The sequence below is a fragment of the Schistocerca serialis genome, chromosome 3, assembly GCF_023864345.2.
Source record: "Schistocerca serialis cubense isolate TAMUIC-IGC-003099 chromosome 3, iqSchSeri2.2, whole genome shotgun sequence".
Taxonomy (NCBI): Eukaryota; Metazoa; Arthropoda; class Insecta; order Orthoptera; family Acrididae; genus Schistocerca; species Schistocerca serialis.
The window spans coordinates 784,636,159-784,650,578 of NC_064640.1; the positions used below are offsets into that span (position 1 = coordinate 784,636,159).

Consider the following 14,420-nt stretch of genomic DNA (forward strand, 5'->3'; position numbering starts at 1 on the left):
CCTTGCTGCACAACTGAATGTCTCTGTTGGTAGTGCTAACACGCTTATCCACCAGTTGGGGTACTCAAAGATGTTTGTCCATTGGGGTTTTCACCACCTAACAGTAGATCATTAAGAGCAACAAAGGATCACCTGTGTAGAATTACTTGTGTAGAATTGCTTGTGCATTATGAGACTGATCATCACAATTTTTTATCAAACATTGTCACAGGCGATGAAACTTGGGTTCATCACTTCGAACTGGAAACAAAATGGCAGTTCATTGAGTGGCCTACATTACCTCTTCTCAGAAGAAAAAGTCCAAAGCTGCACCCTCAGCCAGTAAAGTCATAGTGACAGTCTTCTGGGACTCTGAAGGGGTTATTCTGTTTGATGTCCTCTCTTATGGTACGATGATCATCTCTGAAATTTACTGTGCTACCCTCAGGAAATTGAGGAAACAACTACAGCGTGTTCATCACCACAAAAATTCAAACAAACTTCTCCTTCTCCAATGCAGTGAAAGACCACCCTCAAAGTCTGCACACATGAGAGGTGCTCCCAAAACTTTATTGAACTGTACTTCCTCACCCTCCCCACAGCCTGGATCTCACACCTTCTGACTTAAATCTGTTTGGCCCAATGAATGCTGCACTACACAGGAAGCAGTACACAGATAATGGGGAGATTATTGATGCAGCAAGACCTTGGCTTCAATGTCAACCAGTAGAGTGGTACTATGCAGGTATACTGGCCTTCCCAGTAAGGGGGCATAAGGCCATCACAGTGAATGGAGATTATGTCAAAAAATAGGGCACTGTATTCAAAAGAATGGGGAATAATATGGTCTATTGGAATTTCGAATAAAACCAACCTGCTTTCAGAAAGAAAATATCTTGCGTTACTTATTGAATGCTCCTAATAGTAATCCGCAGAATAAGCTTTGTCAGTTGCCTGTCACATGACACAAAAAGGGGGCAGGGGAGGATTAGTAAGCTAAAACAGTGATCAGGGTAGCAGTCAGTTGAAACTTCCAGGCAGATTGAAAATATGTGCTGGATCGAGACTCCAACTCAGGAGTGCTGCTTCTGCAAGGTTTGCAGGAGAGCTTCTGTGAACTTTGTAAGGTAGGAGACAAGGTACCGGCGGAAGTGAAGCTGTGAGGACAGATCGTGAGTCATGCTTGGGTAGCTCATTTGGTAGAGCACTTGCCCGCGGAAGGCAAAGGTCCCAAGTTTGAGTCTTGGTTCAGCACACAGTTTTAATCTGCCAGGAAGTTTCATATCAGTGTGCACTCTGCTGCAGAATGAAAATTTCATTCCAGCACTCAGTTATTTGAATTCAGTTTTTTTATTGTCTTTAGTGCTGTTGGGTGTCCAAAACTGTAATGATACCAATATATCAACTGCTTCTTAATCAGGATATTAAGAGTTTTTATCTCATCTCACATTCTTTCATCCTTTTATATTTGTGACAGTTGTCAAATGTATGTTTCAATAGAAAACTTAATTCTGATATTTGTTTTCTTATTGTGTTAATGATTACTAGATGTGCTTTATTAAGTCATCTTTGAGTACTTATGTATTTTCACCCGTTACACTTTATTGTAATACCAAATCTTTGTTTCATTATTATTCAGAAAAGCGCAAGGAACCTCCTGGAGCAAGCTCTGACACCAAACCTAGCAGCAGTGAACTGGGAAGTAGCCAGACCAGTACAGGTCCTAATACAGCTGTGCAAGCAAACTCAACTTCTGGCCAAAAGGGATCCAAACGTTCAAGGAGATAGTAAGTTTATAAAACCTTTCTTCTGAAATGCAGCACATCATTTAACCATCTGAAAGATAAATTTTTAAGTAGTAATTTCATTGTGTAGGTTACATGAAAAATAAGAGAGAGAGAGAGAGAGAGAGAGAGAGAGAGAGAGAGAGAGAGGGGGGAGGGGGGGGAGGGGGGGGGGTGCTAAACAGGTGGAACGCAAAAATAAGATTAAAAAGTCAATAAAAGGAAGGTTATGAGTGCATGAAGGTATTTAAAATAAAAAAGAAAGAAAGAAGAAGAAGTTTCAGTGAGATTCTTTCTCATGCTTCACATATAAATGTAGTAGTTAATGTTATATAGTAATAACTATTAAACAATAAATTTCCTTTGAATCCCACATAGAATTTTTCTCTAGACGTTCATAAGAGCTAAATGAAAAGACCAAACAAATGTCTCCTCATATGTATCCCTTTATTTTTAGGGTGTCAATGTATAAAAAAATTTTTTGTGTGTAGTATGTAACTCTTAACTTAACAGTGCATTATATTTTGGGCTACTAAAAATGCCTCATCACAACAAAGACGAGTAGCAAACGTGGGTTTTTTATGCGTGTAAGAGGCTTCTGCTTTGGAATATGCTATTTGTTATTTTGTGTCAACTGTAAGAATTAACTGTTTGTGTAAGAATCTGTTTCTGATAAGTGAATATCATTATTAAACATTCATAGATTTAATCATAGTTTAATTAAAAAACAAGAAATGAATAGGTTTTCAACTAGAGGACACAAATTATACCCACTTTATTTTCCATTAGCAACCTCTCCGTAACAGTTGGGGATTTTAGAGAAGGCTATTAAATGTTCTTCAGTTTTCATCTGTCTCTGTGTGGGCTGTTTTGGGATACACTGCTGTAACAAAACATCCTACACAGATCTCCACATTTTCTACAGGAAGTACACACTGAGTAATAAAGGAAAGACAAAGACGTAACCAAGAGACCATTGTTACTTTGACACTGTGTGTTAACTAGTGTGTAGAGGAAGACTACAACTATCGTCACCAGACGGGTATCTGTTCCTCCTTTTCACACTCTTGTGAACCAGCTTTAAGCAAAAGTGCAAAATGTTATATAATGTAAAGAAATGATAATCTACTGCATAGTGAAAAAATCATGGCTAATCTGCTTGTCATGATTTTTAAAAATGTAACAGATCTATTATGTTGCTGTTTCCACCAGAAAATGTATAGAAGAGGAAGAAAAAAAAGACAAATGAAATGCATCATAATATGCAGAAACAGATTAGAGGTGGGATTTACTTATCAAGAAGACATAGTTTTGTAGATAACTGGAGAATGAAACTGGCATTTTGGCAAAGAGAATGAATGCTATTATTACTTGAAATCAAGTACTGAAAAAATTTCTATGTATTATTTTCTGTTGTCTTTTCTGCCTTTAGCTGTATAAAAAATAAATGTTTGTCTATCTGTTCGGAATGTATGATCTCAAAAAGCAATAGCCCAATTTACGTGCAGTTTCTTGCAAAATGATCAGCATTTTCAAGAGAAGGTTTGTAACTGAACATATTTTCCAGGTGTGTCACCAAACAAGCAATGAATCATATTGTTTACAGCTTGCTCTATCTAGTGCATCAGAATTGGAAGACCAACGCACAGGAGGAAGTTTATCTGATAGTTTATGAACAGCTCGATTGCATGCTTTGGAATCAGATGGGCAATAGGCACCAAGAAATTTAGCTGATTGCTTATGAGGTACTTGATAGCGTACTTTGGAATTAGCACAGCAGCGAACAGTTAGAGTGGGCACAGACTGTTTCTGTGCTACTTGATTTTGAAGGACAGTGCTAATTGGTTTTGACTTAACTCTTGCTGCACTCCAGTACAGTGTCAATTATGACTACAGTGTGTACCCTAGTGTAGGCATCGACCTCATAGATAAAGTGTGTGCACACTGTGGTGCACAAAAATTCAGCACTGAAACATTAGGAATGAGCTGTGCAAATTGCAAAGTCAAACTTCCGACTTTGTGTTCACACCCGAACCTCTTTTGTCATTGCTCTCAGGTGACTCCACCAATTCCATGCACTTTGTACAACACATTTGCAAATACAGTTTGGCATTTCAAATGACATCATTTGGAGCCAACAAATGTATCATCACACAGGATCATTTTTTCCAGTTCCCAGTGTTGAACATAAATTGCTGTCTAAGTATCTACCTTGTTTTTACGTGTCTCTTTCCAATACATTAGAAAACAATTGAAAGAGGCATTGCAGTGCATGTTGGGCTTAAGCTAGTAACACAAAAAAATAAAAATTTCACATACGCAAATGGTATTACTCAACATGTTATACTTCATCAAGGCTGACAGCTCCTTATATTAGGCTTTCTTTCACCCATTGAGTTGTATTGCACTAATGTTGTGAGAAGCGTATGTTCACATGTTGGGGGTTTGCATAATGCCTTAAACAGTTTCCTAAATTAATATTATACTTCCAAAGTATAATTTAGAGGAACCTTGTTCAAAAATGCCATGGCAGCTTCTATGATAAAAGAGTTACAAGGGGGGGGGGGGGGGGCAAGGACACTGATCAAACAGAATATTTTGATACCTGAGGAATCCACAGTTAACACTCAAAACAGATACAGTTTGTTATGGCAAGGACTTTTCAGATTCTTGGTTTTGGCACCAGGTGTGCACACACAAGCAACATAATTCTTGTACTTTATGAACAGTGCTCTGTGCTCTGTGGGAAGGCTCTTGAAGTTGCAAATTTGTTTCATAGAGATGATATTGTGTGTATTGAACCCAAATGATATTTCTCTTAATAGCCCACCAAGCAATGTGGCTTGGCAGGAAGACTTTGAACTCTAATTCAGGAGAGCAGCGGTTCAAATTGCTGTGCTCCCTCTTAATGACCTCATTGTTGATGGAATATTACACCCTAATCTTCCTTTGTTTCATTTTCTTCATTCCTCTTAAACCACTGTAGCACAATTGGGAATGTGTCATCCTTGAAGTATAGCAGATTTAGGTTTTCCACAGTTTCTCTAAATTTCTGAAGGCAAATGCTGGAATGGTTCTTATGAAAAGGACACAGTTAGTTTCCTTCTCCAGTTAGAATTTGTGCTCTAATGATCTCATCATTGATGGAATATTACACCCTAATCATCCTTTGTTTCATTGTCTTCATTCCTCTTAAACCACTGTAGCACAATTTTGGTCTTGGGAATGTGTCGTCCTTGATGTAGGAGCATTATTACAGCTTTCATGGTGCCTTTTTCAACAACTAGAAAGGTAGAAATGTCCAGGGAATGTCACCCATCATGTCATACTGCACTCACCAACATGCTTAAGCTGAGGGAATGTCACCCATCATGTCATACTGCACTCACCAACCTGTATAAGCCGAGCAGTGCAAGTGTTGGACAAACACACTGTTGGAATGTAAATTACCCTGAAACAAATGTTGAGTAGACACTCTGATGGAATGTAATTTACGCTGAAACAGCTATCAATGTGTTTTGGTAGCAGTCTTGTTTCGACTGCATGAGCAGTTCCAGTGAAGCTGTTCCTGTGCTGCCTACAGTCATAACTTATAATGTCATTGAATCAGCAAGAGAAAATACATAAATTGTCTACTGTGAAGCCACATTTGCAATTTGTAGTTTGTCCAAACTACAGTTGTCTACACCACTGTTGCACTTCACTTGAGTTTTGCCATAAGTTGTGTCCCATTCTGATGTACAGAGTGGGAATGCTGCTGACATTCACATTCCAGGGCATCCAAAACTTTGACCACCAACAGTTTCTACATAATTGACCTCTTCTCATGGCTGTGTAATATATCCTGTGTCCCTTTGTTTCAGTGTGTATCATCCCCAGCTGCAGGGCCATCACAATTTACTCTTTATCATTCTTTCTTAATACATCCCCAGATCCTGTAATATACCTTCAGTAACACATATGTACCCTCCAGGTTACCTAGCCATGCTTATTCATATAGAGTTGGTCGTAATATTAAGTGAAAAGTGCAAGTTAAGATAAAACAAATAACATAAAAAGTAACACTAACCCATAATTCTATAGGTGAGGTGCTGAAGGGTTTGAAAGACACACAAACAAGATGGAAAATATTGCAGATCTTCCGGACAATGTCCTCCTTCCTCCTTTGGATCTAACACACACACACACACACACACACACACACACACACAGAGAGAGAGAGAGAGAGAGAGAGAGAGAGAGAGAGAGAGAGAGAGAGAGAGAGAGAGTGAGCGAGCAAGCATCAGATTGCAGCTAGGGTAATGTTAATACATATGTGTGTTTTTTATTAGTTAGCTACAAAAAGGAATATTGCCTGAAAGTTCAGCAGTGTTTTCAGTCGTAACCAGGTGCCTGTTGGCAGCCAGTCAACAGTCAGAAAATACAGGGCTACTATAAATGATTCATTCATTTTCAAAGCTCTATACTTTCCAAAGTATTACATGTACAAATATGATTGATGCTCTAATAGGATTGTAAACTCAGGAAGTTTGCATTTTGCACTCTACAAATGTTCTGTGAGTGCCCCTGTGGTCACATGTCTAAACTGCTATGATGTGATGTTTGTTCCGTACTTCATGTAGCAACATCGTTTCAGTGGTCATCATAGCAGCAGTGATGCATTCTCTGAACTCTTACAGTCTTCTTAGCTGTGGGGGTATGTGAACATGATCCTTAATGTACTCCCAAAGGAATTAGTCACAAGACATGAGATCAGGCAACCTGGAGTGAAGGGTATGGAGCCACATCATTTTCACCATAATGTCGAATCCAGTGATGTGGAGTTTTCTCGTTTAGGTAGTGACAGACATCGATGCTCCAATGAGGAGGAGCCTCATCTTACTGGAAGATGAAATTCTCGTAATCAACAGTCAGTTGTGAAAACAACCACAACTGTGATGTATCAAGGTAAGAGGTACCCATCACAGTCTTCTCACAGAAGACAAATGGCCCATAAAGCTTCGTTGGTGACATTTCACAGAAAACATTAACAACCTTCAGTGAATTTTGTTCATGCAGCAAAGTGTCATGAGGTATTTCAGTGCTCTATGCTCTCATATTGTGGCAATTAACCGTTCTATATAAATGGATGGTTGCTGAATATTGGCTTGGAGAAAAAACTCTTTTCTTGTTTTGTCACCATTTCATTGAGGCACTGCACTCATAATACCAACTGGTGGGCACAGTGCAAACTCAGTGAGTGTACAGTTCTCTTCATGTATCAGTCATATTTACACATGTGATGCTTTGTAAAATATTGAACTTCGAAAGTGAATGAATCATTTGTAGTAACCCTGTATAAGAATTGTGTGATTTTTAAAATATAAATTTTAAAACAGTTCATTTAGAACTAATAGTAAAGAATCAGATGAAAATGTTGGCAGTGTGAGGTGTTTGCTGTGAATTGGTTTTCACAGGTGAGGTACCAATGTTTGTGAACACAGCCATGTGACTGGCTCTCTTGCAAGACATGAAAGTGAATAATATGTCACAGCCTTTAATTGCTGTTATATAAAAAAGTTTTAATTCTCTGTCATTAGTTAACTGTCTTATGGAAACAATGATAAAGGTTATAATGTTTGGTATTTTTCCTAATCTGGCCAGTTGAGATAATTTCCATATTGTGTTTCTGCAACTGTTGTTCAAGTGCGGATGAAGATTGTGAAGACCCAAACACAAAGGCAGTTCGTGAAAAAGAACGTCGACAGGCCAATAATGTTCGTGAGAGGTAAGTGGGTTTCACACATGTTTTCTTCCTGTAGAGGCCCAGGTTCAGCATTGGACCAGATCAGGTACCAACACTTAATAAAAATATAGGTGGTAAAATATCTTAGATTTTCATAATCTGAAATTAACAAATAAAAAGAAAAAGTAAAAATGTTGATGTGGTGGGTCCTGATTTCTGAGTTCTGTGTTGTTCCAATAAGTTGCATGATATAGTTACATTAGGAACCTGATTTGGTCCATGTTTCAAGATTTCAGCTTTTCTGAACAGGCATGTGTAATGTTTGACAGCACGTTTTGTACACTCAAGTCACTTGAGCATAATATATTTAAGTTTTCTTCTTTCACTACTTTTTCCTATTTGAAATGGAGATGTTGACTATTTAGTAGTGTTTCTTAGAAAATATTTCCTAGAAACACCATATTGAAAAGGGAGATCCTAAGCTTTTATTTAAGGGTTTAGGTGAAACTTTAGAAGCTTTCTAACTTTTGAATAGTGGCAATAGTATTGCCAGATTCTAAGTCTTGGAAAAAGAACTGTTTAATGTTTATTCTCAGCATGAAATGTTAACTACTTTGTGACATGATTTACAACATTTCACAGTAAATGCTGATTTCCTCCATGCTCCCCCTCCCCCCCCCCTCTCCCCTCAAAATAACATTATTTTTGCCTTTTTTGTGGGTAACTGTGTTGATTATCACTTGTAACACAGTGCTACCTTAATGATCACCGAAATATGCTGATCTTCCTTATTTCTCTGTTCCTTCTTTGGTTTATTGTTGTATTTTTGCACGAATAATCTTACTAGCAGGCATATGTTGTATGGCACTGACAATTAATTACTTTGAATGTTTATTGCTTCTGTAATGAGAATATCTTTTATATCTTTTTCCTTTCCTGCATTTACACTCTACACTTCTGTTAAACAAAACTGTCTTCCTGTCTGTTCAGTGTGGCGTGTTTTTTGTAAAATGTATCTTGCATGCATGTAGTTGCACTAAATGAAAGCAAAAAGGGCTTTAAGTAAGTACAGTCGTCAAACCACTGTTGGTAATGGTTCAGTGGCATAGGGCTGAAACACATGTGCTGCCATTCAGAGAAAATATATGTTTCATAACCTTTGAAAACAATAGTCAGTGTATATATTAAAATTAAAGTGTTTCCGCGTGAAGCTGACGATACCTCCAAAATTACCCACCACCAATTTTGCGTCTGGTGCTACCCTTGGTTCCCACATAATGCACTAGCTGTTGTGTTTGAGGAAATATTTGTGTTTGAAGTGGTCACTTTTGTGTCATGGTGGTCACCACAACATCTTGCATCAATGTATTTTTCAAGGGGGAAAAGTTTGACATTTTTCTGTAATGTTCTCCAGATTTTATGAAAATTCTTGAATGTTAACTAATGTTTCCAAATGCTCTAGAATATTCTCAAATGTTCGAGAATACAACTTGGAAATGGCATGTATTTCATTGATTCTCATTCTGACAAAAATGTCATAATGAGTGAGCTGTACTCTGTATTACGTAATAAAAACATGGGAACAACCTGTCAAAACATTTTATTTGTTCCTAGAGAGAAACTATGTAAATAAAGAATGTCTGCATGAACAAATTATTTGAGCCACAAAAAAAAATGACAAAGCTCAACAAACAAATCAGCAAGTGCTGTGTGTGATACCAGGGAAAGGGGGGAAAAAAATCCTCTGATACAATGGTGAAATAAGACGAAAGTGTAAACTTCCCAACAGAATCCCTAAATTTGCCCAGTGTCCCTTGTATGCATTCACAAAAAAGCTTTTAAACAACATAGTAGAAGCAGAAATATTAACTGGAAAAGGAAAAAGGCAAGTGAGTATTCATACCATGACTTCCACTCATTTCAACTAACTTACCATTCAACTCCAGTGTACAGTAACATTGGTGTACTGTATGACTATTGATAAAGCACAAGGTCAAACATTCAAATGCTATGGAGTGAATTTAAAAGAATTCTGTTTCTTGGACAGGCAACTAAACGTAGTGTACTCACATATTGGACAACCACAAAGTTTATTTGTGTTTGCACTCAAATGGAAAATACCAAATGTAGTTTATAAGAATTACTTTGAATATGTTTGAAGCTATACAGATGAGATGAGTTAGTCCATATTTTTTTTTCCAATTTGGAAAGAAAGTGGAAAAATGAACAACTGAATTGGGTCATTATTGGATAGTGATTATATAAAATAAAACTCAAACATAACTAAAGAAACAATCATTTGTGTAAGATCTGCAGAGCGAATGATTTTCCAAGAATTCATAGTGATAACTTTTTGCCATACTATAGATAAATAGCCTCATTTACCTTCCAGAAGTATGGAAATTTTTTCTAGTGACTGATGCAATAAGTAATTTGGTGTACTTTTTTTTTCATCTGTCTGGAGAATAGAAAAAATACAGTTAACAGCTGTGTCAACACTGGAGGGAGGTGGGGACGAAATGGTTCAGATTTTAATGATGTATAACACTGTATTATTAAAAATATGAATTTAATATACAACCACTGTACCTCCATGAAGCAATCTCTGGTTGATATACTGGATATGTTTTCTAAACTCCACTTCTTCACTGATGTGTGTCAACAGAATCTTGACCGTGATACTGCATTGGAGATATACTATTTCAGACTAGAATTGGATTGGTTATGGGAATGACATTTGGCATCCTTGATGTATTTGCACAAAAAATATGTTTTTTTTTAGTGTTCAGAAACTCAAAGTGCCATGAAGAAATAGTAATCCCCAAAACTCCTGGCTGAGTTAAGTGCCCGTATTGACAAGCCAACAGCAGAAAATGTGGAGTTCAACCAGTCTGATGATGAACTGGAGCACATATATCTTTTTGCAGTTAATGTTTAAGCTATCGTTTTGGAGTGTTCAGAAAGAAGTGATAAGTGCTGACTGGACCAACAAGAGAGTACATAACAGCTACATGTTTGCTATGTATCCCAGATGTTTCACAGTGAATAAGAACAACTGAATTTCCTGCTCTGGGGAAAGCTCTCCTATTGCTGAACACTAATTAGTAGCTAACTCTGTTTATTGGTTTAATTACATGTTCAAGATGCCAAAAAATAGCTTATGTAATACACATTCCTTATGAATGGGCCATATAGTGAGTTATGGTACCTGAGTCCATCTTCTGATTAATGGTTTTTAGTTGCTTTAACTCATTTCAGACACAGATTACATATTTTACACTGCCCCTTATGAACTGTTCCACATTTTCCTAGTGCCCAAAGAGTGAGTGCTTTTCTAAGTGTGATACTATGAGTGAAAACTCAGGTCCCTTACTATGGATGGTATTTGAATTTTCTGCACTTTCATATTAATTCTCTCAAAAATACTTTCTCATGCTATGAGATTGCTGTCTTTCATAATTTATCCTTCTGTTGCCACGAGTGAACTACAGACGGAAAATCGCTGTACAATTTTTTCTTTATTTCTGTGAGTGATTTGTTGTTACAGCAATTAAATTTTTCATCTTGATTTTTGAGCAATGTGGTCACTGCAGGACTACTATTTTTCTGTTGATTGAAACTTGACTGTAAGATAGAAAAGAAGAAAAAGTAAACTGCATGGCTACAACATTTGTCATGTATGTTGTGGTATATGTGGACAATAGCTGTGTGGGTTGATAAAATTTTGTTGATCTGTAGCTAATTCTGTGAAAAGTTGGTGGATGTAATAAAGATTACAGAGTGTACCATTTGCTGAAGGGTGGATAGTTAGCAGGGCACAGTTGAAGAAAGGGAAGATTTTAAGTAGACAATAATAACAGTGTTTGATATGTCCAGCTACTTTTACACTACACACACTGGCTGACTGGCCGAGACTGTCGACAGCAAGCAGCCAAAGAGTAACAGGTGGACAACACAAGAGAAAGGCAGACAACATAGATGTTACAACAGAATAACAAGTCCAGCAAGCAAACCAAGATAAAAAACTAAGATGTAATGAATTCAGTACCAAGACAGTGATGTGTAACAAGATATCAGTACTATAGCACAGAGAAATCACAGCTGATTGTGGAGTCACTGTTCTACTGGCTTTAAAGGGAAGCCAGGGGTACCAGGAGGCTGGAACAGTATGTGTGTCTAGTCCACAATCCTCATGGCAGTAACAGTGTCATGTGCATTCAGCTGCGCCACCTAGTAGCTGTCATTGATTCCCATACTGTTCAGTGGTCATTCAACATCCTGGGCTGGCATACCCAACTACTACTACCAGTACTACTACCACTTCATTAACAAACATGAGGTTAGTACCAGGCTGTAGCAGTGACTCCTCAATTGATAGGCTACTTCGCGCCAAGACAGGGATGGGGCTCAGTTTGGGTAGATGACCAGAATTTTGGAGCAGAAGAAACCTTTTTTCACACTCACTGGGTGGCTCTGTGGTATGTTGACCTGTGAATTTCCTGCATAAAAGGCAAAAATATCATACACAGTTATCTGGTGATGACAATGGCAGCAAAGTGTTTCCTACCCTCAGCTAGGTCTACTCACAAAACGCCAAAGCAGGCCACAACCCCACTTCTGTGAAAACTGCCCGTCTTACTGCTTCTCTTAATGAGATTTACAGACTACCATCTGCCAACAACAAGACCTTGAGACCACACTGAAAGTGTACCTCCTTGGTGTGAAAAATGCAAAGCCTTCCTCCAAAGCCCATGTCCAGTACTCTCAATAAAATAACCGCCAAATAGTGTCAGAAAATGAAACAGTATCACTTATCGATACATGACAGTAGTGGTACAGAGCTCTTCATTAGTAACTGGTACTGAATATAGGTGCATTAGAAGAATTATGATTGACTATGGAGAAATTGCCTGAATGTGGAATTCAAACATCAATACTTATCAATGTGAGTAGTTATTTTCAATTATGAAAGGAAATAAATCTCCTGTCAAACCTAAAAAAATTCAGAAATTCACCTTTGGTCAGTTTTGAAAGTAATTACTGTGAATAAGTTTTCTCTCGAAATAGAGAATAGCAGAAAAGTGTCAGGTGTCAGGAAGAAAACTTTAGTATTACCATTGTTCTTATGCTTTGCACTAAATTTTTCAAAATTCATTTACATTTCTATGGGTGCTGACTCTTTTTTCTGAACTTGAACCTTGTGTCATTTGACCCATGTCAGCATTTGAGTTTCACATCATTGCCTTAATGCATTATGCCTAATCTGTGTAAATCTTTCATTTGCCAGCCTAGTCACAATATTGGCTACATCACTTTTCCCATCTCTGTGGTGGTAAGAACTGTGCTTACAGTCAAATTCGTCTATATATTATATCACTTGTTTTCTTTGAATAAATTTTCCTTTTCCTCAGCCAGTTTTTAACATATAGTATTGTTGTGCTATTCTTCAAGTTCCATTATCTGGTGGTCAATTTCATTTCCAGCTCTTCTTCAGTCTTCTTGTTTTTCCATGTGCCCATTACCATTATTACCATGCTATAAAGTTAAAGGTGTCATCAACCTGAAGGTTGGCTTTGAATACTACAGTGCTTTACTAGCTATGTTCTCATTGGATGTTGTATGTTGTTGCCTACTGCCAACCATTGAACTAACTTACACAGCTAGTTACAGGGCGGCCTACAGTTTAATGTGGTCTCCAAATCACAGTGCAGCTTGGTATTTTTCTCATTAACAAACATTGCCACAGGTGAAAGAAGTGAAAAAAAGTAAGAGAGAAAAATCCTAGGACTGACTAGGGATTCAATCCAAGCCCTCTGTACTTGTAGTCTGACACTTAACCATGAGCCAAGGAGCCACACTACCATGCCATAGTGCCCCATAAATTTTATTTTACCACTGTCATTCCATTTTTTCAAAGTTTTCACATGCATCCCTCTCATTTTTAGACATAGCTTTTGTGTCAGATCTGCTTTAATTAGTCAGTATTTGCCATAATGTTTCATTAGAATTAGAATTTATTTACTAGTGATTGAAGAGCAAAGTATTATACTATAAATGTTCATTTCTTTATGCGCCTTTCACTTGAAAATGAAAGATTTACACCAATGGTGATTCAGAATGAAAGAAAGTATATATTCCATCTGAGGTGGTTGTTAAACCAGTAAAAGCTGCTTCAGTACTATAGCACATGAAATGGTTTACAGACATCAGATCTGTTGCTCTTAATTATGCACTTTTTATATTTTGTTTGTTCCTTTTACTCCTTTTTTCAGTTTGTGTATAAAGTTAGTATTTGTTTACAATAATTTTTTGTTGTCCTAAGCAAGGTTTGTTATTTGCTGTGTAATTTTGCCAGACTTAATTGGTGCAGGTGACTGAGACATAATTATTTTCCTACTTTTTTCTATCAGTGGTTCTTTTTTCTGAGAAAAGTTCTCTATCACTTTCACTATTAGATTCACATACATTTTAATTTCAATCATTCTTTTTATGTTCTTTTACTTTCCTTCAGATGCATTCCAATCACATTTTTCTAGACAACGAAAATACTATTTAGCACACCTTTCAAACACATTTAATACTTGAGTTGCGATTCATTGAAAGTGTATCACAGGGGGAACTTGATAGGTCCTTGATAAAAGGGAACAGGTATAAATTTGTGTCTGGGAGTCTGTAGCTGACCGATTATGGCAGTGCCCCCAAGTATGCTAGCATTTTAGTGCATCTCATGATCCATTCAATAGTTAATTACTAGTGTTTGTAAGTTTTCATCGCATGTATCTGCTTTATTGGTGTTCTTGTGACTGAACTTTCTTCTATAGCATTTAATGAAATATTGATGCGTCCTGTTAGGTTAAAATTTCATGTTCCTTTCTTTATCATTTTTAGTGTTATCACTACTGTTACAGCTGGTATTACTATCTTCTTTCTTT

At 37.2% G+C, this 14,420-nt stretch overlaps 1 protein-coding gene across 7 annotated transcripts in view; it reads left to right on the forward strand.

Annotated features, from left to right (window-relative positions):
* Window positions 1–14,420, forward strand: part of LOC126470629 (transcription factor 12) — a 748,727-nt gene that overhangs the window by 700,167 nt on the left and 34,140 nt on the right. For 4 of the 7 annotated variants that reach the window (XM_050098596.1, XM_050098598.1, XM_050098603.1 and 1 more), the window contains 2 exons: window positions 1,619–1,766; window positions 7,441–7,530. In XM_050098596.1, coding sequence (XP_049954553.1) covers window positions 1,619–1,766; window positions 7,441–7,530 — 238 coding nt within the window. The remainder of the gene's footprint in view (window positions 1–1,618; window positions 1,767–7,440; window positions 7,531–14,420) is intronic. The other 3 variants (XM_050098600.1, XM_050098601.1, XM_050098599.1) reach the window with 3 other exon arrangements.